Genomic DNA, 27,734 nt, shown 5'->3' with positions numbered 1-27,734 from the left:
CCTGCCTCCTGTGCTGACCTAAATACTGCAAAATGTTTGGTTTACAAACATATCAAGGGAAAGTTGGTTTTGCCCTTGCCCTACATTTCCCCTTCTCTTCCCAGTTTAGTATCTCTAACATATTTCACTTACACAAACTATGGAAACTTGTTTTTCACATAACATATTTTAGTAATTTGCTGGAATTCATAGGCTTGTGAGGGGACTCCATCTTCACTGTTTAGGTGGGCAGCATTGAATCAATTTATATTAAATAAACAATTAACAATAAAAAAATTAAAATGCTCATGTTTTGATAAAAGTTTGTAAGGCTATTTTTCAAAAAATAAAAATTCAGCCTGTTAAGGAAAACCTTTCTTGTTGGAGCTTATAATGCATAAAATAGAGACTCCTTCTGACATTCATTATTTGTTCCATCAGACTATTCCCTCTGCACACCTGCTCTATCTCCATTTGTCTGGTTAATTATCCTCACTTCTTCTCTACAGGCTTTGACAAGTTCCTCTTCCTTCTCCAGCTTCATCCCCATTTTTCACCTTGTGTGCCTTAAATCTCCACCCTAAATATCCTGGCTCCTCTCAAAATGAAACAACATAGAATCTACCAACAAACAGTTTGAAATAAACAATAAATAGCAGAACATCTTTGCTATAAACCAATTTTTTGAGAATTCATATATTAAGCATTTTTCAGAGCAGGAGATGGCGGAGGGCTTTAGGTTTCTATGTGATCAGTACTCCCATGGAGAAAAAGTCAGAACCAAAGAGGTCTTTAGGACAGCATTTCACAAGGATTCTGAATTGATAATAATTTCTAATACGAATGCTGAGCAGCATTTTCTGTATTTGAAAGTATCACATATGTGCATCTCAGTTTATTTTTTCCAACATCAGAATTGCCTGGTAGTATCTGCTATAAATTAATTCTTCTCAGGATTCCACAATTATTATTCCTCTCTTGTCCTGCTTTCAGTTTGTTGAACCTTGCCAAAAAAAAAATTGTGCTGTTAAACTAAAAGATACCTGTGCTTCATCGCTCATGCAGCTTTTAATATGGAAAATTTTAGATTTTTATTTGTAAATAATTGAGAAGCAAATATATCACCTTCACAAGGATGGGTCTGAGTGTTCTTTGGGAAGCTGTAGTGGAGAGGACCGAGATGGTTGGGTGTTCCAAGTGCATCTGTGATACCTTGTTCTGTGTTTGGTTTCCTTCTCTGCCCAAAATCCATGTAACCTTTCCAAGTCTTTCAGCTCTAAATTCTCCAAGGACAGTGAGTTCTCGAGTATCTTTGAAATCAGAGCAGTCTCACTATTCTCCTTTCACCATTTCGTGAGACTGATACAGGTTTGAGCATCACCGTGGGGTGGGACTTCAGAAGCAGAGAGGGGGTGAGTGGCACCACAGAGGCAGAGCCACAGCAGCTCAGTTGTGTTGTGCTGTGTTGTTTTCTGTTGTGTTGCTCACCTGTGAGAGGAGCTCTGTGGGACATCACACACACTGTCCCTGCTCTTGGGCAGAGGGGAACAGGGTATAAGAAAAGGCCAAGTTGCACAGAAACATTTACAAGCAATTGCAGAGCCTCACATTCCACCAGCCTGTTCCTCCACACAGATCTAAACCACTCTGCACATTTTAGATGCTCATTTCATTCTTTTGCCCTGGAGTTTTGGCTATGATTCATTCTTTACATTTAACAAAGAGAATCAGATCACATATGTAAGGTGAGTTGTGGGTGTCCTGACAGAAGGATTTGGCCTTATACGTCCCACCTCCAGACATTTCTATTCTCTTTTTCTTTTTTTCCCCTCCAAGCATGTTGTTACTGTCCATGAGTCATTTCATTAATCTGGAGAGAAGGCCAGAAAACAAATGAATAAACACCCTGCTTCACAACCTTCTGCTGCACTGTTTACTTCTCTGCTAATGAATGAACAGCTGAAAAACAGAATCATCCTAACTAGGGACATTCAAAGGGACATTATCTCCTCTTTGTCAATGGCTGGTGCCTGGCTCAGCCAGTGACTGCACTGCAGGATCAGAGGATGATCTCTGCATGCTCCTTATAACTCTCACACAGTGAGTGCAATGACTGTAAATCATAGAGCAGTCACACAACAGTCTGGGTTGGAAGGGACCTTAATCCCAGAAACAGTAGAAAGGAACATACATGCAAGTCAAAAAGAAGAGCACAGGAATCTTTTACCTTTTCTATTAAAATAAAAAAAATTAAAAAACAGTTTGAAAAACACAAACATCTGTGATGCCAGACACAGGGGCCTGCCTGCAGCAGCACAAGGTCAGATCTCATGTGAACCAGGCTGGAACTCAGCCCGTGTTCTGAGTCCTGGGGTTGGCTCTGTGCACATGGCCAGGGCTCTCCATTTATCATGGATATGGCTGGCAGCCACCTGAAATGTCCTGCTCCCCCTCCAGAGCTGTCAGAGCCATCCTATCTCCAGTGAGATGAATAAAGACAGAAGATCAAGGACTAAATGAGAAACAAATTAGTGTAGTCTCAGTTTTACCCCCCCCTCCCCAATTACAGGAATTCAAGTTCTATCTGCCATCATGGAAGCCAGGGTTTGACTGTCCCTTGCAGTCCTGCAGCTGCAGGTACAGATGAACTGGTGCTCAGTGCAGCTCACACTCCATTCCAGCTCATTTGGGATTCACAGAATCAATGAGCCTCCCTCAAAAGCACAGCCAGAGCTAAACCTTAGGACCATAATTTCTAACACCGTAAGGTGTTTAGTAAGTCCCTTTCAACTTTCAAGGATAGGAATGTTACCTTCATAAAACAAATATTTGATGCCCAGAGGTGGCACTCTAAGTAACATGCAGATTACTATGAATTATTTTCAAAATAAGGCATGAAGCTAAGCTTGTGCACTTTACATATTCTTTCCCCTTTGTTGCTACATGTGCTTGAGATTTTGGAATTTAGTTTAACGTTTATATTTCTGCACTTTGATGCACAGTTGAACATACCCTGCTCTGATCCACTTTCAAAGAGAATCCATTAATTTTTATATCAAGGAGGGTGATGTTCAACCCCTCAGCTAAACACACAGTCCAACAGAACATGAAATTCAACATTTGATGACTTCTTTTCCTGCTCCCATTGCATATCAGCACAGCAGCTTGTACATGACTCCTCATGTGAGTGCTGTATTTCCATTTTTGTGACAATTGGTCGCATGTGAGGTTTTTGACCCAATTGTACACAAACAGAGGAATCTGCCTAAAATATATCCCTGGTCTGTGATGTTGCCACAGCACATTGAGTTGTGTCACCAGGACTTCTCAAGACTTACAAAGATGGACAGAGAAAAACCTATCTGAGACAGGATGCTGGCATCCTTGTGGCTGACAGCATTTGAAATTAAGTCACTATTTCGTCATGTTCCTTGATGGCTTGTGACACACAAACCAACACAAAGCTGGCATTCAGCACATCAAACAGCCTTTCCCTAATGTAAGACTATTTTGACAGAGCATAATTTTCTTACAATCCAATTGTTGTAGAAAAAACCAGAAGAAACCCCAAATATGATACAGAAGTGGTCATGATCTGCCAGGCAGCTTCCCACAACACTGAAGTTTCCTGCAGAGCCGAGGTGCAGATACTGAGCAACATTTACAGACCCACAACATCCCATCCTGCCAGGCCTCACCTGCACATGCAGAACAACACAGGCAATTCCAGCCAGGGCTCTTCCCTCTGCTGCTCTCCTCCTCTTCCTTGGACAAAGCAATGCCCCGTGGCAGAGGGGAAAGAGAAAACTGAGAAATGGAACCACACAACATTCACTGGCAGGGAGAACCTTACCTGTGTGGTGCTGTGGGAAAGGGCAAAAGGGAACTTGACAGCAACATTTTTGGAGGCTTTGTGCCAGTGTACCTGCTTCTATGTACATAAATATATATTTGTGCTTCTGAATTGAAAGCATTCGGGTCACAAAACTCAAAATACTTCTGTTTGTACATTACTTTTGGATATAGAACTTCAAAGATCAAAGCAACACAAAAATCACTCTTGACATGGACATTATCATCATCCAAACAGAAAATTAGCATGGCCTTTTTTTTAATCATTTAGGCAGGATAGTATTTCTGATTAATAGAAATTTGAATTAAATTGCTCCTTTCATGTACACAGCAGTTAATTCTAATCAAGCAAGCTCAAGGTCTTCCGTTGCCTGGATAGTACTAATTAGATTCTTCCACCATATGACTTCATATGCATCCACACTTGGCATACAAATATCAACTTTCTTTTTAACAAATATGAAGTTTCCTTTCAAATTCTCACTGGAAATAATTTTCTGGTGGTGGGAACAATATCTGCTCCAAAGGAAAATACAAAATTTCAGGAAAATCCTACCAAAAAAAAGTATCCGGCTTAAAAGAAAATGCTTTGAAACTAATTTACTTAGTACATAACATGACCACCATGAAGATTTTGCACAGAAATAAAAGTAACACTTCATGTGGGACTGTGGTTATGGAAATAAGGTTTGATGTGTGTGAGTGGCTGCAGATATCATAAAACAAACAATATTAATAAAGTGATGACTGATGATTTCTGAGCTTCTGTTGGCCAGGCATGTCACTGTCCAACGGGAGCTGAGGGAAGCTCCAAGGAACAGCAGCACATGCCTTGTGACACAGGCATGCACCTTCTCAGCTAATCACTGCTTGCTAGATGGCTGTTCCAGCATCCTCAAGGAACAGCTTAAAAACTGACTTTGTGCAGGAATGACAAATCATTGGAGAAAACATCTGATAGCTCTCCCGAGTGCCAGCCAAGGTTTGAGCTGGATGCAGAGAATCTATTATGAAAGAAGGAGGCAGACCGAGCTGAGTCACTTTAAATCAGGAAATGCAATTCCTTCCTACTCCTCAGACTTAAAATATCCTACAGCATAAAACTTCTATAGGATTTTTTTTTTTTTTATGTTTAGGGAAGAAACCGAAATACTGCAGTCAGGTCTCTCTAAAGGAAGCACTCATGACTTCCAGGCAGTATAAAATACATCAAACTACTGAAATCAAGGAGCAGAAGAAAATCAGAGGATTTAAAAGGACAATAACCAGACCACCTCATTTTACTCTTTTTAGTTGGGTGCATTTCTTTGTAGAGACCTTCTCTTTTCCTCAGAGGGTGATTTTTCCTACAATTAGCCATTGCTTACAACCTTCCTCCTTACCATTTTACAGACAATGAAGTTTTTTGCTTCCTGCCAGGTAATGGGATTCCTTGAAACTCTTCCAATCCTTTACACCACACTGAGTTCAGAAGTAAAAAAAGTGGTGGTACAACTGCAATTGAGCTAAGGAAAGAGGAAAAAACCTTGCATCATGGAATGGTAGCCTTGGGACAACTAATTAGAATTTTATTCAAGACAAAAGTCAAACATGCAGTGGTAAAGTGCAAGACAGAAATGCAAAATTCCAAAAGCAAAAATGAAGGGTAACTTCACCTTACAAGCTTTCTGCAAGCAGCTTACTCAGGCAACTTTAGGAGAGCAGAAGTTAATCTGAAAAGACAATTTATTCAGTTATTAGTTGCTCTAAAAAAAAAACAAAAAAGCTCAATTTATTTTGTTCACACTACCAGCATTTACTCAAAAGTTTCATTGATAAACATCAAGCTGATCCTTGCTTTAGACTAACTCAGAAAAAAAAACCCTGGAGTCTGTACTGTAGATCTATCTTTAGGAAAACATAATTATTTCTGAATCCAGGAACTGCTCTGGGTTGGAGCAGCAGCTAATATCCTAACCAGAATTTCCTTGATCATTACTCAAGCAGTAGCATTTTTATTTAAAAAAAAGTCTTAGCCCTCCCTCCCCCACCAGTTTCCCCATTTCTCTTCTAACACATTCTACTCTAATTTTAGTCTTTTGAGAAGGTTTTTTTCCAGATCAACCCACTCTTTTTCACATTTAAATAATTTTCAGTTTTTAAAAGAGCTCAGTTTTAGCAGGTGCTTCAGTAGCTAGGCAATAAGAAGTCTCTTGGGAACATCTTCCATGTTTCCCAAATGGATTAGCCTGGAAGTTTGGGGAGAACACATTAGACAAAATAACCATGCTCTTTAAGAGTTTCATTCCAGCTTTGAAATTCAGAGAAAGAAATGCTATCCCCAAAAGAAGCATTTGTGCTCCCTGTTAATGAATAAACAGCTGCTACACTGGCAGTACTGGGATGGACCTTGGAGGCAGGAAAATTCAACAGATACACTCAGAAGCCAAACATGGCAGCAAACAATGCAGCTCCTCCTTTTTGGCATTATTCAGCTTCAGTGTAGCCCAAGGACCAAGAATTCTCCGTGCTTTGCAACCATGGCCCCAGTGAGTGATCTCCCTGGCTCACAGTGGGAAAGGCCCCTGCACGGTGTCGAGGCAGCAGAGACTTCACCAGGGCCTGCAGCCCCACACAGCTAAGGCATGTTTGTTACCAGCAGCTCTGGGAACTGAACTCAAGGCCAAGATTCCTTCAGGATACCCCTCCCCTGATAAAAGAGAGTCTGGCCCCCTCCATCATCTCCAGCTATTTGAAAGATACCTTTTTCCTCTTTTGGCTCCTGGAAACTAAAACCACTGCGGTACATTTCAGCAACTGATTCTTCTTGTGGTCCCAAATTGCAGGAGACAACCCACTGACAGTGATGTCTCTGTGCCTTCATGCAGCTAGAGCAGACCTGTGAGACTTTGGCATCTGGCAGATTCATGAGGCAGGAAATTTAAAAATAAATTTAATGCTAGGCATCATTTACAGATTTACCAGAATAGATGTTCATCTACAGTCACAGGGTTATCTTCCACATTTCCCTAGAGTGCAGCAACATCCTCCTTCTCCACTGCTAAAAAAGACTAATAAAGAGTTGAATCTATCTTGCTATATCTGTACAGAGGTAGCACCTGCAGTAAGAAGTAAGTTGGAGTAGAATACAACAGCAGACATATCTTATTCTTCAACATGACATATCATCCCCCGTTTCTGTTCCCTTTGCTCCATTAAATTCCCCTAACCACACAAACTGAAAATAAATAATCCTATTTTAAAGCTGGACTTAATTTTCGAAAATAATTTTCTTACCCGGTGCAAAGATTTCAGGGAAACATTTCCTCAGCAAATGTTATTACCTAGATTTGCTCTAACCTCTATTTTCCACAGGTGAGGTACATTTCAGTATGGAGATGAGGACTTGCCTGTTAGCTTGCAAGAATTTTTAACATGATTTTTTTGTTTTGAGTGTGTGTTCTCTCCCTCTCAAGTTTGCTTCACTGCCTTCATCCTTTTTAGGCTCTCTAAAAGAGAATTAACCATGTCCATTCCCAGCTTTGCCAGCTCCACTACTGAAAACAGTTGGGTGAAGAGGGGAAATACTGGAACCTAAAAAAAAAAAATTCTGATATTTCCAGAATAACCCCCCCCAAACATTTAATCTTAGAAAAAAGGAGTTCTCCTGCATGTGAAGTCATTCCCTGCTTGCTTCCTTCTCTTTGTCCCTGAGGTTTATGAGCTGAGCTGTCTCCATCCTTGGGCTAAGCAGGAGAACACTTCAGAGCAGCTGAGCACACATTAACACCTCCTCCCCACCTGGACCACAGGTCTAAAACAGTACAAGTGCTCATGATTCCCTGCAAGTAATTAAAACCTTTGGCTCTCTCATCCTCACTAAACCTTCCTCTGCTCAAAAGCATCTCTGTCTAAACATGGGCCAAATAAAGTGTGAATTGAAAAGAGGACAGGGAAATTAGATCAAACTGAGTATGTAGCATTCTCATTATCCCTCATGTCAGACAAGTCAGAAGCACTTATGTAATTGGGCCTCCAGACTCAAGGCAGTGAAGTGTTAAGACAGAAAAGCAATCCCAGGACTGCGTGCTGGGTTTTGACAAATAGAAAAACACAGAATTAGGCCAAGAGCTTATCATTAATGTCAGTTTTTAATTGTACCATGTCAAACCCAGGTTCATCATGTGGCACATGTGGTCAAAGAGGTAAGAAAGTGTGTAGTGCAAAAGCTGGGAAAGTGAGGGAGGGAATTTCCTGTGTGCCTGGGTACACATTTGTGTGTGGATCAGAGCAAGAGCACTGGTGAGAGCACATGAACCACGTGTGTGAGGAGCACAGTGCAGGGAAACACAAGGGGAGGCAGCGGCCCATGAGCAATCGCTGTGAAAAGGATGGGGGTGGGGAATAGTGCACAGTCCTTTTTTTAGCTTCTGCTGTAAAAAATAAATAGACCTTTTAGTCTGTGTTCTTCTTGAAGCCTTCTCTATTGACCATTCATTTCTTCTGTCCCTTCCCAGCTCTTTACCTCCTCTATATGGCTGATGAATATGCAAACGCATAATCAGTTCTGTAATAGCCTATCCTTTCTAAAAACAGGCTATAAATTTGGATCCTGAGCAGCAGGTTCTAAGAAGCCTATTATATGACATGGCTGGGGGAAGAGGCAAGACCCAAACACCACCAAGAACTCACCAGAGCTCTTTATAATGTGTTTGAATGCAGGGAGGAGGAGGGTCATCCCCCAGAGCCTCGCTGGCAGCCAGAGGGACAACACCTTCGGCACAGCCACACACCCAGAGCAGGGCCTGAGATACTACAGGGTTTGGGGAGCTGAGGGCAGGCTGGTTTTGGGGAGCTGAGGGCAGGCTGGTTTTGGGGAGCTGAGGGCAGGCTGGTTTTGGGGAGCTGAGGGCAGGCTGGTTTTGGGGAGCTGAGGGCAGGCTGGTTTTGGGGAGCTGAGGGCAGGCTGGTTTTGGGGAGCTGAGGGCAGGCTGGTTTTGGGGAGCTGATGGCAGGTTCAGATTTGGTGAGCTGGTGGCAGGTTCAGATTTGGGGAGCTGAGGGCAGGCTGGTTTTGGGGAGCTGAGGGCAGGCTGGTTTTGGGGAGCTGAGGGCAGGCTGGTTTTGGGGAGCTGAGGGCAGGCTGGTTTTGGGGAGCTGATGGCAGGTTCAGATTTGGTGAGCTGGTGGCAGGTTCAGATTTGGGGAGCTGAGGGCAGGCTGGTTTTGGGGAGCTGAGGGCAGGCTGGTTTTGGGGAGCTCTTGGAGCCATGGGGCAGGGGCCAGGTGGTGTGGCAGGGCTGGGCAGAGCCGAGTCCATCGGATGCTCCGTACATCCCTACATCCCCATGGAGCACACAGGCCCTGCTGGGGAAATGCCTGCACCCCAAACCCGGTCCCTGGCAGCCCCTCCCAGCTCCAGGAGACACAGAGCCAGGTAAAACACGAGCTATCCTGTTCCACTGGGCTGCAGAAGGCAGCAGTGCCTGGAGCAGGGCAGCAGTTTGAGGCTCCAAACATTGCAGGGCAGCTGTTTCCCAGCTCCCAAGGATTCTCCTCCTTCCCTCTGTGCAATAAACACAAACCCTTTTGTCCAATACTTGCATACACTTCCATGTCTGCCATTTTGAGGCCCTCCTCTGGTTTCTGCAGGGTTTTACAGCATTCCTGGGTGCTGTTGCTGCAGGGTAGAAGGCAAGAACTGTTAGTCTGAGTTTAATGGGATTGTCCTGCTACACAGAGACAGAAAGCTGAAGGTGCTGTGCCAGGTGCCTCAGTTCCAGCTCCTGATCTCCAGTAAATACTAGAACCCCACAGGAAGGAATCAGGCCCAGGTGTGTTTTACAGAATTTTTACAGAAAACTACCCAGGAACAGACACATCTTTGAGCTCCAGACTGAACTGACAAGCCAGGAGGTACCAGGTGGGAACTGAGAGCTCCTGCTCAAACCTTGGCCAAGGCACAGGAAAAAAGCTGGTTTGCAACAGTTTCAGTGGCTCTGTCCCCGAGACAGACAGGACAGTGCACTATACACTGCTTGTCCTGGGAACATCCATCACCCTGATGGGGCACAGAGATGGAATGGCAGCAATAATGTACATACCTCCCTCAAAAACATGAGATAAAGGGACAGAAACTTGGATCTGGCTCTAATTCCAACTTGCATCCCGAACATATCACAACTCTTCATTTGCAGGTAGTGAATATTTGCATAATTCATTGGAGTAATATGGCAAAACAAAAACATACAGGACATGCTATAATCACAGATACCTGAAACATGAAATAATTTTAAAACACAACTTTACAGAGATTGATATTTAAAACCAAAACCTTGTGATCTTATAAAAAGTTCAAAGTTGTTCAAATGGCAGCCTTTGAATGTGGACATCATGGAACACTTTCCTTCTCCCCTTCCCTGTCACCTTCAACACAATGTATCTTGCAAAGCAATACAAACTCTGCAACACCTCAACAAAAACAGGGATGACAGAAGGAAGGAATGTTAAAAACTGATTTTAATGAATCATGTGACAAAACCCTAGGACCAGTTCACAAAGGAGAATTGAGGTCTCATTCACCACTCTGAAGATGGGAACTGGGCTCCTCAGATGAGGTCCAAAGCCTTGAGCTGAGCTTTGCTGTGTGTCACTCTGATCTGACAATTCAGATCCCCTCTGGAGCCCTCTTTTCCTTTTTGTCTTTTTACATTCTTGCCAGCCTATTAACACACCAGTATTGTGTGCCTACTTCAAAGGTGTATTTGCCTGCATCACTGGAAGCACATCATATTCATCCCAGACTCTGATAACACTTTCACAAATATTTGCTTCACCTAAACTAAAAATAAAGCCAAACCCCAAAATACAGTGAGAGAAAATATTTTGATCACAAAATAAAACATACCAGCAAACCAAGGCCAGATTCCCATGAAATAAGGAGAATTAAAATAGGAAAAAAAACAATGGGTGGATGTACTTAAAAGTAATCTCCCTTAAGTGGTGAAAATCTTTGGATCCTGAAACACCACCAAATCACCATAAATAAAGTAGCATCCTTCCCCCTCCTGACCCCAGGAAACAAACCAATCCTAACACCCCACAATTTGCTGTGAACAGCACATCTTAGGCACAGGATCTGGAGATAATTACCAGAAGGGATGCTGGCAGACACCAGGGTCCATTCAGAGAAATGCATTTGCCACTTCTTCCCTGAATTTCAGAAGTCTCTCTCCTAAATCAATCCCTTGCATATCCAGCTGCATGCTCTGGAGATTGTGGATCCAAGGGGAACAGCAATATTCTCTGCAGGATACTTTCAACTACTTAAATCCTGACTGAAACTCTTCAAATAAAGTACCAGTTAAATTGAAAACATTACAAGAGAGGGGTCTGACAGTGGCAAAGATACAACATAGTGGCTACAGCTCAGAAAATTTACATGTTATCAAATGGGAAGCCATGACAAACTCAAATCTTCACATGAGACTACACAGAAGACTTTATGAAATGGAAATGTATGGATGCTTTTTCCTGTAAGAAGAATAACTTTACAGTTTAGGTGATATTCTGTAACTATAGGAGGTAAGTTTGGAAATATAGACTATTACCAATTCTACTAAACTACTAAAACACTCTTAGCAGAACACTTGGCACTTTCCTATTCCCCAGTTTAAAACAGCAGCAGAAGTTACTCTTGTAGATGGCTGTTAAAACCTCAGTGCATTAATGTGCTGAGACTGCCTCCTGTTCTCTCCTCTTGTCCTACACAGCTAAAGCCAAACCAAGAGCCTGTAACATTTCTGGCATTACTGTACCTTCCCTTGCAATATGCAACAGAATCATGTCAGATCCATTAGCTTCAAAAGCAAAGCCCCGATTCAAGTTATCAAAACGTTATCACACTGTTCCCTCTTTGCAGGATAGCATCTTCACGGTCTCATTGCCTTTGTGGTGTGGACTGAGGCGATCATGTGATTTTAAATTGCTCTGTTTAACTTTTACCCTGCACCCACAGGTCCCTCTTGGCTTCTGCCCTCACTGGTTGTTGCAGCCCGGCACCGCAGAGGAGGCGCCCGCCTGCTTCTGCTTCTTGCGGCGCTTGTTCAGGAGGCGGTTGTTGGACGTTTTCAAGTCTTTGATTTTCACCTGATCATAGTCCACCCTCATGGTAGCCAGAGCACTGGTCATCTCCTCCTGAAAGCAAGCAAGCAATGTAGTGAAGCCCCTGAGGCAGCGAGCGCAGGGCCACCCCACCCTACAGGCTGCAGAGGAGGGACACAAGGAGCCCTCTGTCACCCCCTGGCCAGCAAGAGCTGAGCCCTCTCTGGGCACTGCGCCAGGAGCAAAGGTTCCTTCCACCAGGGGCTCAGTCAGCAGGAACTGAGCTGGTCACACAGCATTTCACACGTGAGCACACAGGACCATGCTCTGCTGGCCTAAATTCCACCTGTCCCTGTGCCCAGCGCTTCTCCCTGGCTGGCTCTGTGCCTCCACATAAAGATCTTTAAAAGTATGTGCTTCAAATTCACACACCTTCTTAATTTGAATTAATGCTTAAGTACGGGAACATTTTAAACTTTTTAATAAGGTTGTAAAGAAAAATCTGTTTAAGTAAACAAATGTCTAAGCATTTGGTTCAGGAAAGGAAAAACAATTCAATATCATGAGTATGTTGGTAGCTCGAGGGAATACCTCTGGGACAGACACAGAAGCACAAGCGTAAGAAATTCTCAGAAACATGGAAAATAAGGCAGCTAAGTGAAAATATCTGCTTGATCTCTGACTCAGAAGGTAAATGTTGCGTAGGTCCTAAAAAGTTTTATCATTACATAGCTCAACAGCTGAGACTACAGATCAGTGATTTCAATAAAATCAGTAATCAATAAAATATGCTACAGGAATGTTGCAATTGTAAACATTCTAGAAATTTCAAGTGCAGAAAACTCAGAATTAATTGTAAAAGATGCCAACCTGTTAAAGGCCAGCAGGAAAGAGTTAAAACTTTCAGTGTGCCCTACAGTTTCACTTTGCAGGAAGCATTCAGCAGTCATTGGTACACACAGTAGGTGAGGCACCTGCTTAGATTAAGATAATTTTTTTTTCTCTCCTCTTCCTCCCCACCTAATGTCATAACAAGACAAGACTAAGGTTATTCAGTATTGTTCCACAATTCAAAAGCACTGCATAAAACCAGAATGCAGCTCAGCCCTCCCTCCTGTCCCCCTACGTTTTCATCACATTCTTCACTGTAATGAAGCTCAAACTGCCCCAGCACTGTCCTTCTCCTCCCTGGGTACATGCAGTGGCTCAGCAGGAGCATCATTCATGCCTTTGATCATAAATACCATCTTTGTTGATATCTGGTGCAGCTGTAAGGCTGCTGATGAAGCTCAATTAGCATTCCTTCTTTTTTTAAACAGTTATCATATACACTACTGTTCTAACCAAGACTGTTTATGGCACCCTTGTTTGACATGATTGTATTCAAAATAGCCACAGTATCCAAGGCAGCACATTTCATCTCCTATCACACTTGACTTAAAGAAATCTGAATTTGGATTGACTCACTTTAACTTCATCCCAGTGGTCTTTGTCCTCTTGCAGGACCCGTGCAGTGTGAAGAGGAGTTGGTGGCACCGACATTGATCTCTGAGAACAAAGAAAAATACCAAAAGAAGTTCCAAAAAACAACATTTGGGAAGTGTTTTCTTGCTCTTATCTGTGTATGAAAGGCATAAAACTTGATATAATGTCCTCCAATGGCCCTCATTATTCCTGCTTCCAATCACTCCACAAATGAACTCGTGTGTAGGAGAAAAGGACTACATTCCCCACACAATATTTAAAGAACAAAAAGAGAGAGAAATCAGTGCTGAGCTTCTTTCACTCTACTTCCTTCCAGTCCAAACAATTTATCCAACCAGTGTTGGATAAATTTTTATGTATGTTTTAGATTTTAACTGTCATTTCACTATTTATTAGTCAATATCTTAAAGTAGTTAATTTGACCTTTATCTCCTAGGGTTTGTTGTAGGAGACATTTTCTTGCATGTATGCATTAACTGAGATTACCACTTCATCAGACTAAGTGAACCCCAAAGAGGAAATGACACAATTCTTCTGAGCAAGGCACAGCTCAGAAGACAGTGCATCCACATGAAACTGAGATCTCTGTTCACCTGCCATGAAAGATCAGGAGATACTTTACATAGAAAAAGGAACAATTTCTAAAGCCTGAAGCACAGTTCCCTAACTAAACTCAGTATGAATCATGGCAATTCTTGCCAGCACCTAACCCAAACTATAATTTCATTTGGATTCTCTATTTTCCTTATGTTTTCCACCCAAACTTGCTGTTTGCTGCTGTGGCATCCTACAGCTGCATGTCAACAAAGTCTAAGGAGATCCCTGTAAAACAAACCTGACACTGGAACCAGTGCTCGTGTTCCCCCGAGCTCAGAGCAGCAGTGCAGCAGTTACAGAAGTGAAGCAGAAATCCTGACTCCTGCATCCTCTGGACAAGGACCCCAGCTGGCCAGGGTACAGTTTTATCAAACACAACTGGGACAAGAGAAATGGAAAACAAGCATGCTGGTTTCAGTGGTGTCCCTGCCCTGCTTCCCTGTGGAAGGTGCCTTTCTGCTGTGAGCTGCTGCTTGTTTAAAAAAAAATCTTATAGACAAGGAACTAAATGAGTCTGTGCTCCACCTAAATTGACAGTTTTTGCCTACTTCACAGTAAAACACTTCTGTCATCCATCTCAAAAAAAAAAAAAAAAAAAAAAAAAGAGGGGAAAGTAAAAAAAAAAAAAAGAAAAAAGAGACACAGGCACCCTCCTCCGCTGCTTGTGCAACTCCCCAGACATGTTTCCACTTTGGGATTTAGGAAAAGGGAGAACACAGACATTCCCTGTATTGGTCTTTCCCTCTCCCTCCCTTTGCCCCCTGTGAGCAATAAGTTCAGCAGAAAAGAAATCCAACCTGCAGCTTTCTTCCAGGAAGGGTATTGGAGCAGGGCTCCAGTTGGAGCAGGTGCAGCAGAGTCTGCAGACCTTGCCTCTAATCTCCTCCTCATTAATTGGCTCTGTGCATATTCCAAGTAACGAGTGTCGCTGTAGGTGGCAGCTTCCTTAGCTATTAGGCACTCACTCCATGAAATTCCTCACCTGCTGACTTCTGAAACACCTTCTTGGGGCTTCAGATACTCAAAGCTGGAGGTATTTATTCTGAGCAGTGATTACATTTTTATTTAGTTAAAAAGACTCAGAAACATTGTCTGGGGTCTGTTCTACAGAGTCTTTACAACCTCAGTTTCTCAACTCTGAATGACAACACCTTTTTACTTCATCAGGATGTCCTACAGCTGCATTTCACTTGATTCCAAGGGCTTTCAGATGCTGCAGCAGGCATTGTAGGAACAGGGACAATCAGCCACACCTCTGCTTCTGCCCCATCCTTTGAGGATCAGCACAGACACACCAGCACTGTGAGAACAAAGGGAATTCTACAGCAGAAATGAGTCTGATCCTGGCTGATGATTCTTTGGGTAGCAAGAACAAGGCTGGTATTTTTTTAGACACAAATGTGAGAAGTATAACCTACTATTTTGAGGGACACCTACAGAGCAGAGATGGTATCATGAAACTCAGTCTTTTAACTTCTGGGATTTGTGTCTCTTATTTGAAATAGTCCATGTTGCATTAATAAAGTAATTTTTTTCTTTTTTCTCAAAAAATTACTTTTAAGGAGAAGTAAATTCAACCAAGTCATAGAATGAAACCTGAACTGGGACCATTAATAGCTCTGTGTACCACCCTACCTGGCAATCTCTCACATGGCAATAAGAGACCCTTGCTCCTCCCCCATGTATTTCCAAACTCTGCCAAGGATGAGAATTCCCACTGAGCACAGGAGCATGTTCACCCTAACACAGCTATGCACAATGGTGCCTGAGACCACTAATAATAGCTCTTTAAATCCTGCACTGATGAAGTAAGCACACAGAGTTTATTTTTATATTTTTAAAGAGAGTAACACATGCATATGCTGCAGAGTCAACAGAGACTGCCTGCTCACAGAATATAGAGACATTTTTGGCTGTTGCTTCCAAGGACACGACTGTGGGTGTCTCCCCTTGTGTGTCCTCTGCTAACAGCAAGAAGAATTGTGGTTTTATGGGCAGTTGGCCCTCTGTAGAGGGCACAGGAGGTTAATTAAGGGACCAGCAGCAATAACAGCCCTTCCCTTGCTGCGTATACCCAATGTAAGAAACAATTTGTGGTGTAAAAAGGGATCTAAGACTCACATTAATCCAAGGGTGATTCATAAACTGAGAGACTGTCATCCTCTCTGTTGGGTCAGTCTTCAGTAAATGGCGAATGAGTTGTTTGGCTGAAAAACAGAACCAACAGGGCATGGTGTAGTCTAGGTCTGCATTCCCAAATAACCTTGGGAACACAAGGACCTGCTGAATGAAGAAACACAATTTTGCAGCACTGAAAACACCTCCCAATTGCTGTGACTGGGTTAAGAAGCCATGTACAGTGGGGCAGGTTACTATGTTTAAAGGGGAAAACCAGAAAAATATCTAAAACAAGAGGCAAGAAGGAAAGAAAAGACTGGGAATTCCAGCTATGCTCTCTACATCACCAAACCAGCTGCTTTGAGAGCAATAACTGGAGGAAAAGAGAAGCACAGGAACAGAAAGCTGCTAAGTTGCCTGCCTCAGAGAATGGCAACAAGCTGGGCATTAATGGGCTGAATGAATACATAAGCTGATGTTTTGAGAAATTATGGAGGACAACAACTAGCACAGGCTGTGGAAAAAAGGGACAATGAACTTTGACAACTGAGAGGCCACTAAAGAGACAAAAAAGTCAAATAAATGGATTGCACAAAATGGCTTTACAGCAGCTTTCTGTGAACATGGGATTTGCCAAAGCAAGAGCACTAATAATTGAGATATGAGATGGTGAGAGGCTAGACAAGAGTTTCATTAATGTGGGTAGACAGACTGGAAACACTGCATCCAAAGGAAGTTATTTAGAAGGACTTACACAAAACTTCCTTAGGAAATCTATAAGAACTTCTAAATAAGAGTTCTCTTTTAGGAACATCACATGCAAGATGACTAAACGCTTGTAAGAAGTTGCCAGAGGTACAAGTTCAATTTGTTGAGAGAGGCTGCAAAGGACAAGGACAGCACAACACAGGGGAAAAAAGCAGCAACCTGCTGAAGGTGCCTCATCAGCCTAAAGAACACCTACAGATGAGATGATCTTAATAGGATGGAAGGTAGAGGGCCCCTATCTCCACCCACGCAAGCACACAGAAACCCTATACACAGTCCAAGTGCCTGTTCTCTCACCAAGCTCCTCTAGCCTGTTTTTAACTGCTGGAATATGAACAAGACTCAAAGCAGAGAAAATATTTAGCCAGAAACCCATGACTAAAACATCTCCCTCAACATTGTTCAGCAGGCTGGGCTGCACACAGCCACAAGATCCAGTGAGGGGTGAAGATGCCACAGAGCACAGCAGGGTCCAAGGATAATTTGTTACTGCTATGCAGCAGTCAAAACCAGGATCACAGCAATATAAAGGGCTTGTAAGAAAAACAGATAAACCCAGATATTGCTGACCTCTCTCTTTAATATGACAGGCAGGTGAGACTTCCAGGTTATGAAACTGTCAGGATAAGAGGGAATCAAAAATACCCACTTTCAGGACACTGATTTGAGCCCAGCAGCTTTTGATCAATGACTTATACAAAATTAATTGTTGACCTTGATTTAAGTGGTGGTTGGCAAATTCCCACATCCCAAAAAGCTAGCATGAAAACTTGCCATCCTTGCTGGCTGGATCACCAAGGAGGGCAAAGACTGAATAAATTCTTAAGACAGTTTGCCTTTCTTCCAGCTCAGCTTGCGTTGGAGCTGTCCAGGCTGTCTCCTTTCTTGGGATTAGAGACTTCTGTTTCAAGAGGGTTTAATATCAGCATTCACTAGCACTAGCTGGATTTTGAAAGAAGGTTTTCAGTGGTCATTTACTTTTTGTAGCACAGAGGTTGCTGGCTGGTATCTGAGTTCCCAGTTGTTCTCTGCAGCACCTTACAAAAAATTGATTTAAATTGCAGAAGAAAGGGAAACAAAAGCTCAGACAGATTTTTAGAAATAGTCTCTTTGTAAGCACTGCAGCACTGCACACCACCGTGCTCACACTCATCGGCACCAGGGAGGATTTTTACCTTCCTCTGATACTTCAGCCCACTCTGGATTGGGAAATCCATATTGCCCCATCCGAATTCTTCTCTTCATCCCTGGAGAAATGGCTTGACCGGTGTTTGAGTAGAATGGAGGGAACCCACACAGGCTGTAAGAGTGGACAAAAGAACTTTCATAACTAGGGAAGTCCTTTCACTTCTTGAAAAGTTTTATTCAAGCTTATATTCTACTGCAGGCTGCATGATCCCAGTGAACAATTACTTGTGAGTGCAGATTTAACAAGTTGTGTTCTCTCTCTGTTCACCAAGTTCCTTCCCAAATACTTACAGAATATATGTGATGACACCCAATGACCACATGTCACATGATTTGTCGTACTTCTCAGGACCAAGGACTTCTGGGGCTGGGGAAGATTAAAACCACAAGTAAACAGAGTATCAGGTATTTCTCTTCATCTCCATCACCTTGTAAGTAGCAGCACACTTCAACAACAGGTATCAGAGGCATTAAAAAACTACAACTCACTGCAGGAACTGGGTAGCACTTTCGATTGCCAAGTTCCTAAAGGCATCTAAAGTAGCTTTAAAAAGGAGGAACAGAGCTGGAAAAATGCCCTACTCCTCACCTTGGTGTCTCTCTGCTCAAGGGAGTACTAAGATTACCAAAAAGCAGAAGGAGCTACAGCTAAATGTGTGCAGGGAGACACTGCACTGAAGGAGGCAGGAGCATATGTTCCAGCAATCAGAATAGAAAGGCCCTACTGGAGCTGTGATAAAATTTTGAATGATACCTGGGTGGTGTGTTTAGCTCCAGCAGCTACTGGACTGTATTTTTCTTTGGCCTCCAGAGCATTATATTTTTTCCACAAAATAACAAAATTAGACAGAGATACATTTAGAGGGGATTTTTTTGTCCCCTGGGGCAGGTAAACTTCCAGGGAGTTTGATTTTGCAAGGAAAATTATTCTTTAAACATATGAGCAATCATGCTGGTTTATAAAAAGGTGTTGAGAAGGGAAATGTCAGCTTGTTTATACACAAATATAAAGGCATAAAAACATACGTGTGTAAACTCCTTAACATTTTACCACTAAACCCAGCTCACAAAAATACAGAAGAAGGCATTAAAAAAAAAAAGAGTATTGCTAATGTGATTATCTGCTCCCAGTGAATAAGTCTCTTTCAATACAGCAAACTACAAACTTTTATTAGAGAAGTAATTTTTCAAACAAATTAAGTCCCTTTTCCAGCAAAGAAATTCCAAGCATGGACTGCCCCAGTCAAACCATGTGATGAATGACTATTAACTCAAGACTAAAATGAGTGCATGAAGGACAGTCTGCTGTGGCATTCATTACACAGTGCTTCAACTTTGGACAAAATGAAGGAAAAATTCTGCTGTGATTAAGTCATGTTGGTTCTTTATTACTAATTCCTCAATTTGCCAGCTTGAAGAAGTTTTACAGCTGAGGCAATACTCTTCTCTCTTATTGCTTTAATTTAAGCTATGGGAAGTTTTGCACAGAAACACCCAAATATCACAAAGCTCAATTCAAATTGTGGTTTTTATTGCATCATTCAGAGGAAACATCAGGATTACTTCAAGTGTAATCAGAAGGAATTCCCTCTCTCTCCTTGTATATCCTCATTTGTATCTCCTGTGAAGGCTTTTTCTTCTGTCACCAAGGCAGAAAGTAGGAGCATTGAACTGTACTGGAACCAGACTTTAGGTTTGGATTGGATCCCAGTTTAAATCCTGGAGGCTAACACTTCACATTACATCCACAGTAGATTTCCCACCCACTGTAAGGGAAGGAATGACTGAAACACAGAATAAATGTGCTTTGGATAACTCACCCACATAATAAGGAGTGTAACAGGGGGTCTGCAGTGCATTTACAGTGGTTTCTTTGGCAAAGCCGAAGTCTGTGAGTTTGAGCACAGTGTCTTTGTCTTTAGATGTGTAAAGCAGGTTTTCAGGCTGGAAGGCCACCAAGGGAGGATAAACAGGACAATGAAGAGATGTCTCTAATGAGCTGACAGGTCAAACCCACCACCACCGTTTAGGTCTTCTTACTTCTATTACAACCCCACCAAACACACAGAAAGTTCCCTCCCAACATGCAGCACTTTTCCTCAGACATCAACATCCTTCTTAGCAAGGTTATTTGGGAGAGCAAACCACAAAACCCTGTCCAATGGGCATCCAGTCTGGCTTCTTGAACCTCTCCCAGTTGTCTGCACTTCCTGGGACTGATCTGTGTGGTGACAGCAGCTGATCTGACATCACACTGTGCCTCAAGCAGCCAAGGGGCAGAACAAGGGAAATCCTCAGCCAAAGCCCCCATGAGCAACTGACACAGCTCCATCAAAATCAACTGATACAAACATAGCCCCTTTGCTGCTCCCCCCTCCTCTGTCTCCTGAAACCTGAGATAATTCCACTCTTGCTCCACACTCCATACAGGCAGAAGTGGCACAGAGGGAAATACAAGCTCCTGTGCCCAAGAACAGGGACAACAGAGTATTTCCATTATCTCCAATTAGTTCAACTGGTTTCCCAGTTTACCCCCTGGTGACACATGATGTGTCAGTTCTCCCTCCAGCTAAACACACAAACATCTGTAGAAAATCCACCAGCTCAGAGCAGTGGAATTGATCTGATGCCTCAGTCTATCATTACAAGCCCTGCTCTCCTGCACATTCCATCCCTTGCTGTGTCCCTGCACTGGAAATGCCAGGGTGCAGCGAGCTTGGCTGTGCTCGTGCTGTGCACTTCAGAACATGAGCACAAAATACAGCCCTACAAACTCTGTCAAACCCTGACAACGAGATTGGGGTTCAAACTTTACCTCATTAAACGCTGTCAGTAACTGAGATCTCTCTATTTTCTCAAGTATTCACACACTTATTGAAGTGGGTTAAATGCATGAAATTGATATTATTTCTTCCAGAAGTTTCCCCTTTTTCTGAAGGGGGTTTTGCTGTTTGTGATTTTTGTGGGGTTTTTTTTTTTGGTTTGGTTTTTTTTTTTTTTTAATACAAGTATGATGCTGAAAAGCAACTAATAATTGGCAAAGACTGTACACAGAGGCATCTATAAGTTATAGGTTCACGTGAAGGAGTGCTATTTTCTCACTAATTAATGGATTGCAAGTGGGCAGTACCTCTTCAACTAAGCATCTGACTATCATGAGAGTTTTCTGCATTCCGTACACAACTGGAAGGCATTAGCACACATGAATATTCCAACCTTGGACTAGTTGCAAACTAGTGAGCAAATCCCTTCTCACACTGGCAGAGGAACAGGGACACTTTGACCATCTGACTGCACTGCCAGTTCTGTTAAAATCACTGCTGCCCAGGTTTTTTCCTGTCATAAGTTTCTATTCCCCAGCCCACACACCTTGGGGCCTCACCTTGACGTCTCTGTGTGCAATGTTCATGGAGTGCAGGTACTGGATGGCTGTCCCAATGTCTCTCATTATTTCAGAGGCCTCTATAAATACAATTTTAGAGAAAGGTCACATTAACATTCCCACTGTAATTCAGGGACATGCTTGGGAATGCTTATGGCTTACAAACAGCTTGCTGGAACATGGGGCAAGCGTCAAGACTAGAGAAACCCTAAAATTAGCCCTAACAGCTGTGTTTTGGGTTTGCAGGCACCAAGCCCCCGACTGCCTGGCTGCTCAGGCTCCTCCTGAGCAGGCGCTGCAGCCCAACAGCTCAGACTCCTCAGGAGCTTGGAAATTCATGCTTTAATTTGCTCACCAAAAAAAGCAGCAAGAACAGAGCAGGTACACAAGCAGCAACTCTTAAGAAAAGAAGCCCGAACAAGAACCTATCTCTAATTGTCCAGGACATGTCCTTGGTTGTTTGAGACAGAAATTTAACCTTCAGCTTCTAGTTCATGGGGATGATCTATCAGATTTTCTAAAAATAGAGCAATATAACAATATAGTAATTTTAGAATAGTCACATCTTAATTCCTCACTGTCTTTAGAAGTTTTTCATAAGGAGGAACAAAATCAACAGTTCTATTCAGCAAAGGCCAAACTGCCACCTTTGAAATAATAAGTTTGAAAAATTTAATATAGCCCCAATGGGAATTTCTAGTGGTGGAGTTACCTTGCAACAGCAGTGCTCTGGGAGTCTGGAAGGGTTCAGTTACACAGGGAAGAATGACATTCCCATGTGAGCATTATATCACATCTCCATTGACAGGGAAACAATAGAAACTTCAGCCTGATCCTCTGGGTTCTGCATAGGCAGAACTTGTACTGCAACCTGGAATCCTTTAGATTATAGAGAGCAAAATTATACAATCTCAGACAAGGACAATCAGAATGCAGAAACACTCCTGTTCTTTGGGAAAACCTTGCACAACCTCCTCCCTCCTGGTCCTAATGGGAAGCTGTGGCTATATAAACAGGCAGTGAACCTGGGGAATCCAGTGGCACAGGGCTCATTTACCTCAAGAAAGAATGAAGGTGGTTTTTTGTTTAACCAGGTGATTTCTGAGTAAGTATTTATGTTATACAATGCTATGTAATGCAGAAAAGTAATGTTTTTAGTAGAGTGCAGTTGCTAAAATTCATGGAATCAGTCTTCTCCCTGGAATTTGTGTTTTAGAGAAGAACAAATAAAGTTTCTAAAAATGCTCATTTTCCCTGCACAAGCCTCTTATAGGACTAGAAAGGATTCATCTCAGGCTAGGAAACACACGAGAAGGAAACAGACTGGCTCTACACCAGACCTGCAAAATAAGTCACAATAATTTACAAGCTCAGGTGTATATTTTTCTGCTTTTAATAATTTTGTCAGGCCAATAGTTACAAACACTATCACCTTACAAACATTAATGGTTTCACTCTGAGCAGAAACAAGCTCTTGTCTGCTGTGAGGGGGCAAGGAGAACCATGGTCAAGCAGACCTGTGGTTCTCTGTCAATAATAAATAGCAAAAATGATAAAAATGGCAAGACTAGTCTAGTGCAAGCTCTGTCCCTGCCTCATGGCAGGGCTTTACCCTTGCTCATTCCCTCCTACAGACAGGCAGGTTTGTTTACAGTGTGGGTAATAACATTTCCTTTCAAGCAGTGCTTTAAAACCCTTGAACAGGAGATGTTTCATCAGATGTGATTTGCTCATTATACTCATGACCCAACAGTGTGCAGTGATGCTGCTTGAGGGACAGTCAGAGAGAGATCCCAGCAGGAGCTGCACTGATCACAGCAGAGGTGCTCTGGCACAGGACCAGGGATCAGAGGAACAGACACTCTCATGGTACAGAAATGAAAAAGCTGAGCAGATTTGTGGAAAGATTTTGCTCTAAACCTTCCACATTTTGCCTGAACTTGACCAATTCTCATAATTCCCGGTTCTTGGGAACTTTTCAAAATTGCTCTTAACACACACTGGGATAAATAACAGTAATAACAACAAATACCACCACAGATAAAATCAAAGAAAAATTCCTAAAAGGAAACAGGGAACAGAGAAATGGAGAAGAAAGAAAAAGTCTTTCACAAACTTTAAAATGAAACTTGCAGTGTTTTACCTCTCTCAGTGAAAGCTTGGTCTCCTCTCTCCTGGATCCTGCTAAACAGCTCTCCTCCTTCCATGCTGAAACAAAGAACACAAAACCCCCACCTTATATTAGCAGAAAGGACAAAATTAACACCTGACTGTGCATCCATATAATCTCATAGAACCACAGCAGGAACAGATAAAGATTACAGTCTGCCTCCTATGTCAGTGCTTCCCAAACATCACACTCACTCACATCAATGCAGAAAGCCATTCTGATATGGCATAAATAGAAAACAAAATAAGACCAGGGAGTTTTTATGCTTTCAATTTCATGTACCCTGTCACAGGGAACATGGCACACAAAGATGGGAAGTCAGATATGCTGGCATTGGGAGGCTGACAATAATCTTGTTTCATGTAAGGGGTGGAGAGAAAGAAAAAGAAAGAAGCAAAGACACCTAAAAGAATTATTAATTTGTCCTCAGTGAAAAGGACAATAACTGTGGTATTGGAGACTAGGGAGAGAACAGGGAAAGTCAGAGTCAAAATAGTTACAACATGACAGATCACATTGGATCATTGGATTTACATCTGAAGCTGGAAGCTGATCACAACCAAAGCAGAATATATTGGTAGAGACATCTTTCAAAGGTGTTTCAGTTAATGTTTTAATGAGGACAATTGCTATGGAGCACAATGAAAATTTATTTTCTGGTAAAGATTCCCCATTCTTCCAGCACATGGCTGGAGCAGCTGCACATTTCCTTATCAGTTCCATAAAGGGAACAAGAGATTTCCTGTGCAAACCAAAATTGTTCTGCTGAGAAATCTCCCAACTGCCACCTAAGCCAACACATTCTCCTACTCCCTCCATCCCTCCAAAAGCAGTGCCTGGTGAGGGGCTGCTGCTGGTCCATACCATTCCATGACAATGAGCAGGCATCTCTTTCCATTATGGATATTCTCATACACATCCAGGACATGGACAATGTGAGGACAGCCTGAGGCTCGCCAGTGATATTCGACTTCCTGCCGGGCTTTGGGGTTGTCGTACAGGAGCTGTGGAGAAAGAGCAAGGTCAGCGAGGCACCATTGTCCTGCTGTCAACTGGCACCAACGTGCTCTGGGGCTCAAAGATGAGCTCCAGATGAGAAAACCTTCTCCAGCTGAAGGATGAGAATCCATCATGACATTTTCACCTTCTCTGGGCTGTCCATCTTGTTAGACTGAGGAATACAGAAACAATTGGTCCCTTGGAATAGGAAGGGCCTTGAACAACAGTGAGGAGGGATTTTGAATCTGAGATGGAGACAGGTCTATCTTACCCACTTCTGGGTGGGAAACAGCAAATTTTTCTTATGTGTTTGCAAAACTTTTAAACAGAGAATCTCCCTTCTAAGGACAATAACTATCTCACATGCCCCTAGCTGCTGGAAGAAGAGACTTCCAGGTGGGTGCATTGCAAATCCTGTAAGTTAAGTGAGATTTGAAACAATGTCACTTTTACGGTGACTCTGAATGTGCTTCTTCAATACTATGCGCACTTCTGGCCCCACCAAGTAAGAAAGGGACCTTTGGCTATCTAGATGCTTGAACTTTTTTCTATCGCCTGCAAGGCCAGTTTCTTTTACAGGCACTGATCTCTAGAAGGGCAGCAGGAGCTCATCCTTCCTGACCCTGCAACCTTTGCACAAGAAGTGTGTCCCTTCCTGTCTGAAGCACTGCTCTGTACCCGACACCACAACTGAGCTTTGTGCAGTAGGGGCACATTGCTGAATTATGCCTGTTCCTCTCTGCCTCAGCTCTCCAGACACCACTAACACTTTGTGACAGAGACTCCCTTTACTGCACATTTGTACAGCTCCTGCAAAATGCAGCTGTGATCGGAGCTTGATATAGTAATAATCATGGTGATGAAGGAGCAGCAACAAAACTGATGCTATATAAAGCATTGTTAAATGTAGTGAAACAAAATAAAAAACAAGCAAAGAACAACCACCTCTGATATATTTGTGTTAGAAAAGGCCCACAACAACTATGGGGTAGCTATTTTCAGACAGGCAAATAGAAAGTATCATTGGTGCACTATTAGGCCTTAGCCTTTCACTCATGTTTGCTATTAGTTTTGAGTGAACACACAACTGCATGATAATTGCTGAAAACAAGAATTAACATGTAACCTGTCATTATGGACCTATGAATCAGACCAGGAAACTGTTTCCATCCAATAGCCAAGTTAAGCCACAAATGGTGTCACAAGCACCTTCAATACAGGCAAACACGTTTTTGAAAGGTTACAGGAAGATGCAAATTCTGTTTTCTTTATTGACTTCAATACAGACAATTTACATCACTGGGGAAAAAAATCTTACACTTCTTTGCTGCTTCAGCATCCATTTCAGCAGAGCAGACAAAGTAGCATGGCAGGAAACATCTGTAGCCTTTCATACAATGATGGAGAAGTGCTTGGGAATGGCTGGAAAGAGGGTAAATGCTTGTCTTCCAGGCCAGGAACAGGAAAAGGGTGACAAGTACTCCTCTGGTGAGTGCACATTTTTGGTTTTGTGTGAAGCATTGGAAGGCTGCAGGAGGGGACAAGTGGGCTCAGGAGGGCAGCTGGCCCTGTAGCTGAGTGTGCAGCTACACCGTGCCCACCCCAGGCCCCTCAGCTGGGCTCTGCACAGCACCAGATGTCCAGCAGAGCAGGGGGCTGGAGGAGCTCTCTGGCCAAGGTCATTGCCCTGGCAGCCAAGCTCCTTCTGCACAGCTGTCATTCTGCACCCAGAGCACGCCCTTCTGAGATCACTGTCCGCCTCTTCCTTCCTGCTCCAGCCTGGCTCTGGCCTCATTTCCAACAGAAATAACTTCCTAAAGAAAGAGATGGCTCCAATTTGGACAAAGAGCCCGCTAGTGAGTCCAAGTGCCCTTGCTTTGCTTCTTTCAGCCATCAGCCCATTCAGCAGCCTTTCCTTCACAGCCACTGTGTTCTAGCTCAGTAGGACTGTCCATCAGAATTTTCCCCTCTGCCCTTCTGAGTTTGGGCTGTTGCCTAGAGGGCTCTTCAAAAGTTCATTACATTACATGTGCCACAATAAAGCCTAAACACCCTCAAGACTAACCAGGCCTTCCAGTGTTCGTTGTTTGGCTACTACTGGATTAATGCCACTTCTGAGCAGAACGCTTCCAAAAGCTTCTCCTCTATCCTGTGCTACTGATCAGACATTCCCATTCTCTATACTAATGTAACTGCACTATCATCTGTGTCTATTGTGCTTGTACAGTGCACAGAGATGCTATTTTTCAGGTTTGTACTAAGTGCTTATGAAAATGGCTTCAAAGAATTTAATTCTCCCTCTCTGAAGAACCTTTACAAGCATTTGGATGCTGCAGTTTCTTTTCTCCACACTTCAAGTAAGTTTTGTACACTTCTTCGTGCCAAGATTGAATGTACTCATGTCAAGATGACACCTGGAGGAGCAGAGAAAGGGAAATTCAAAAATAAAGAGCACATACACATACCAAGTAACATCTGATATACCAACCAACTGTTAACCTTTGGATTTCTCCTTCTGAACTTCGAAAATAAATGAAATCTTCTCTTTATGTCTAAAACTGGAAGGCAGAGCTGTACCTTTTAAGACATTTTAGAGACACAGACACTTGTAAAATGAAAGCCGTGTAGGGCTGAAAGCACCAATTTCTGCAAAATTTAGGCGATGATTTAGAAACACAGTCTAAAATTTTAGACTTGTGATTAAATATCACAAACTTGCAAAGAACCTAAATGGATATTTTGCCATCTTCCTGAGCCCAAAGAGCGACCGTCCTTTTATTGCTGACATAGCTTTGATAAGACTTGAATCATGTTCCCTGACATTGTACAGAAGTGCAGAGGCAGTTGTGAACAAACCTAGAACTTCAGATCAGTTTTCCAGTGCTACTGGTTTGAGTGAAGAGCAGCTTTAGGAACAGGAGCCCCAGTCACTGCCCTAAAGCTCCCCCGGCGTTCAGCCGAGTCACAGCACGTCACGATAGGCTGTGGGCAGGATCATGAACCAGCCCAATTTCAAAAGCACACCAACCCCAAGAGAAATGCTCCATCTCCCTATTTCTCATGAGATCAGATGACACAAAGCACAGCAGCCTTTGCACAACTTCATGAGTGTGT

The 27,734-nt window shown here is 42.7% G+C and overlaps 1 protein-coding gene across 6 annotated transcripts in view; it reads right to left on the bottom strand.

The window, feature by feature from the left end:
* Positions 1-960: 960 nt before the first annotated feature.
* The window catches only part of MAPKAPK3 (MAPK activated protein kinase 3), a 56,811-nt gene continuing 30,037 nt past the window's right edge, over positions 961-27,734 (bottom strand). For 3 of the 6 annotated variants that reach the window (XM_053989400.1, XM_053989399.1, XM_053989401.1), the window contains exons 3-11: positions 24,486-24,625; positions 23,595-23,659; positions 21,452-21,531; positions 19,890-20,013; positions 18,361-18,436; positions 18,057-18,181; positions 16,117-16,202; positions 13,381-13,461; positions 10,009-12,006 (exon numbers count right to left, since the gene is read on the bottom strand). In XM_053989400.1, the coding sequence (XP_053845375.1) occupies positions 11,848-12,006; positions 13,381-13,461; positions 16,117-16,202; positions 18,057-18,181; positions 18,361-18,436; positions 19,890-20,013; positions 21,452-21,531; positions 23,595-23,659; positions 24,486-24,625 (936 nt within the window). In that variant the 3' untranslated portion in view covers positions 10,009-11,847. The other 3 variants (XR_008439216.1, XR_008439215.1, XR_008439214.1) reach the window with 3 other exon arrangements.

This window comes from Vidua macroura, chromosome 13 (genome assembly GCF_024509145.1).
Source record: "Vidua macroura isolate BioBank_ID:100142 chromosome 13, ASM2450914v1, whole genome shotgun sequence".
Lineage (NCBI taxonomy): Eukaryota > Metazoa > Chordata > Aves > Passeriformes > Viduidae > Vidua > Vidua macroura.
The sequence above is the reverse complement of the archived record's forward strand: the minus strand, read 5'-3'. Positions and strand labels throughout refer to the sequence as shown.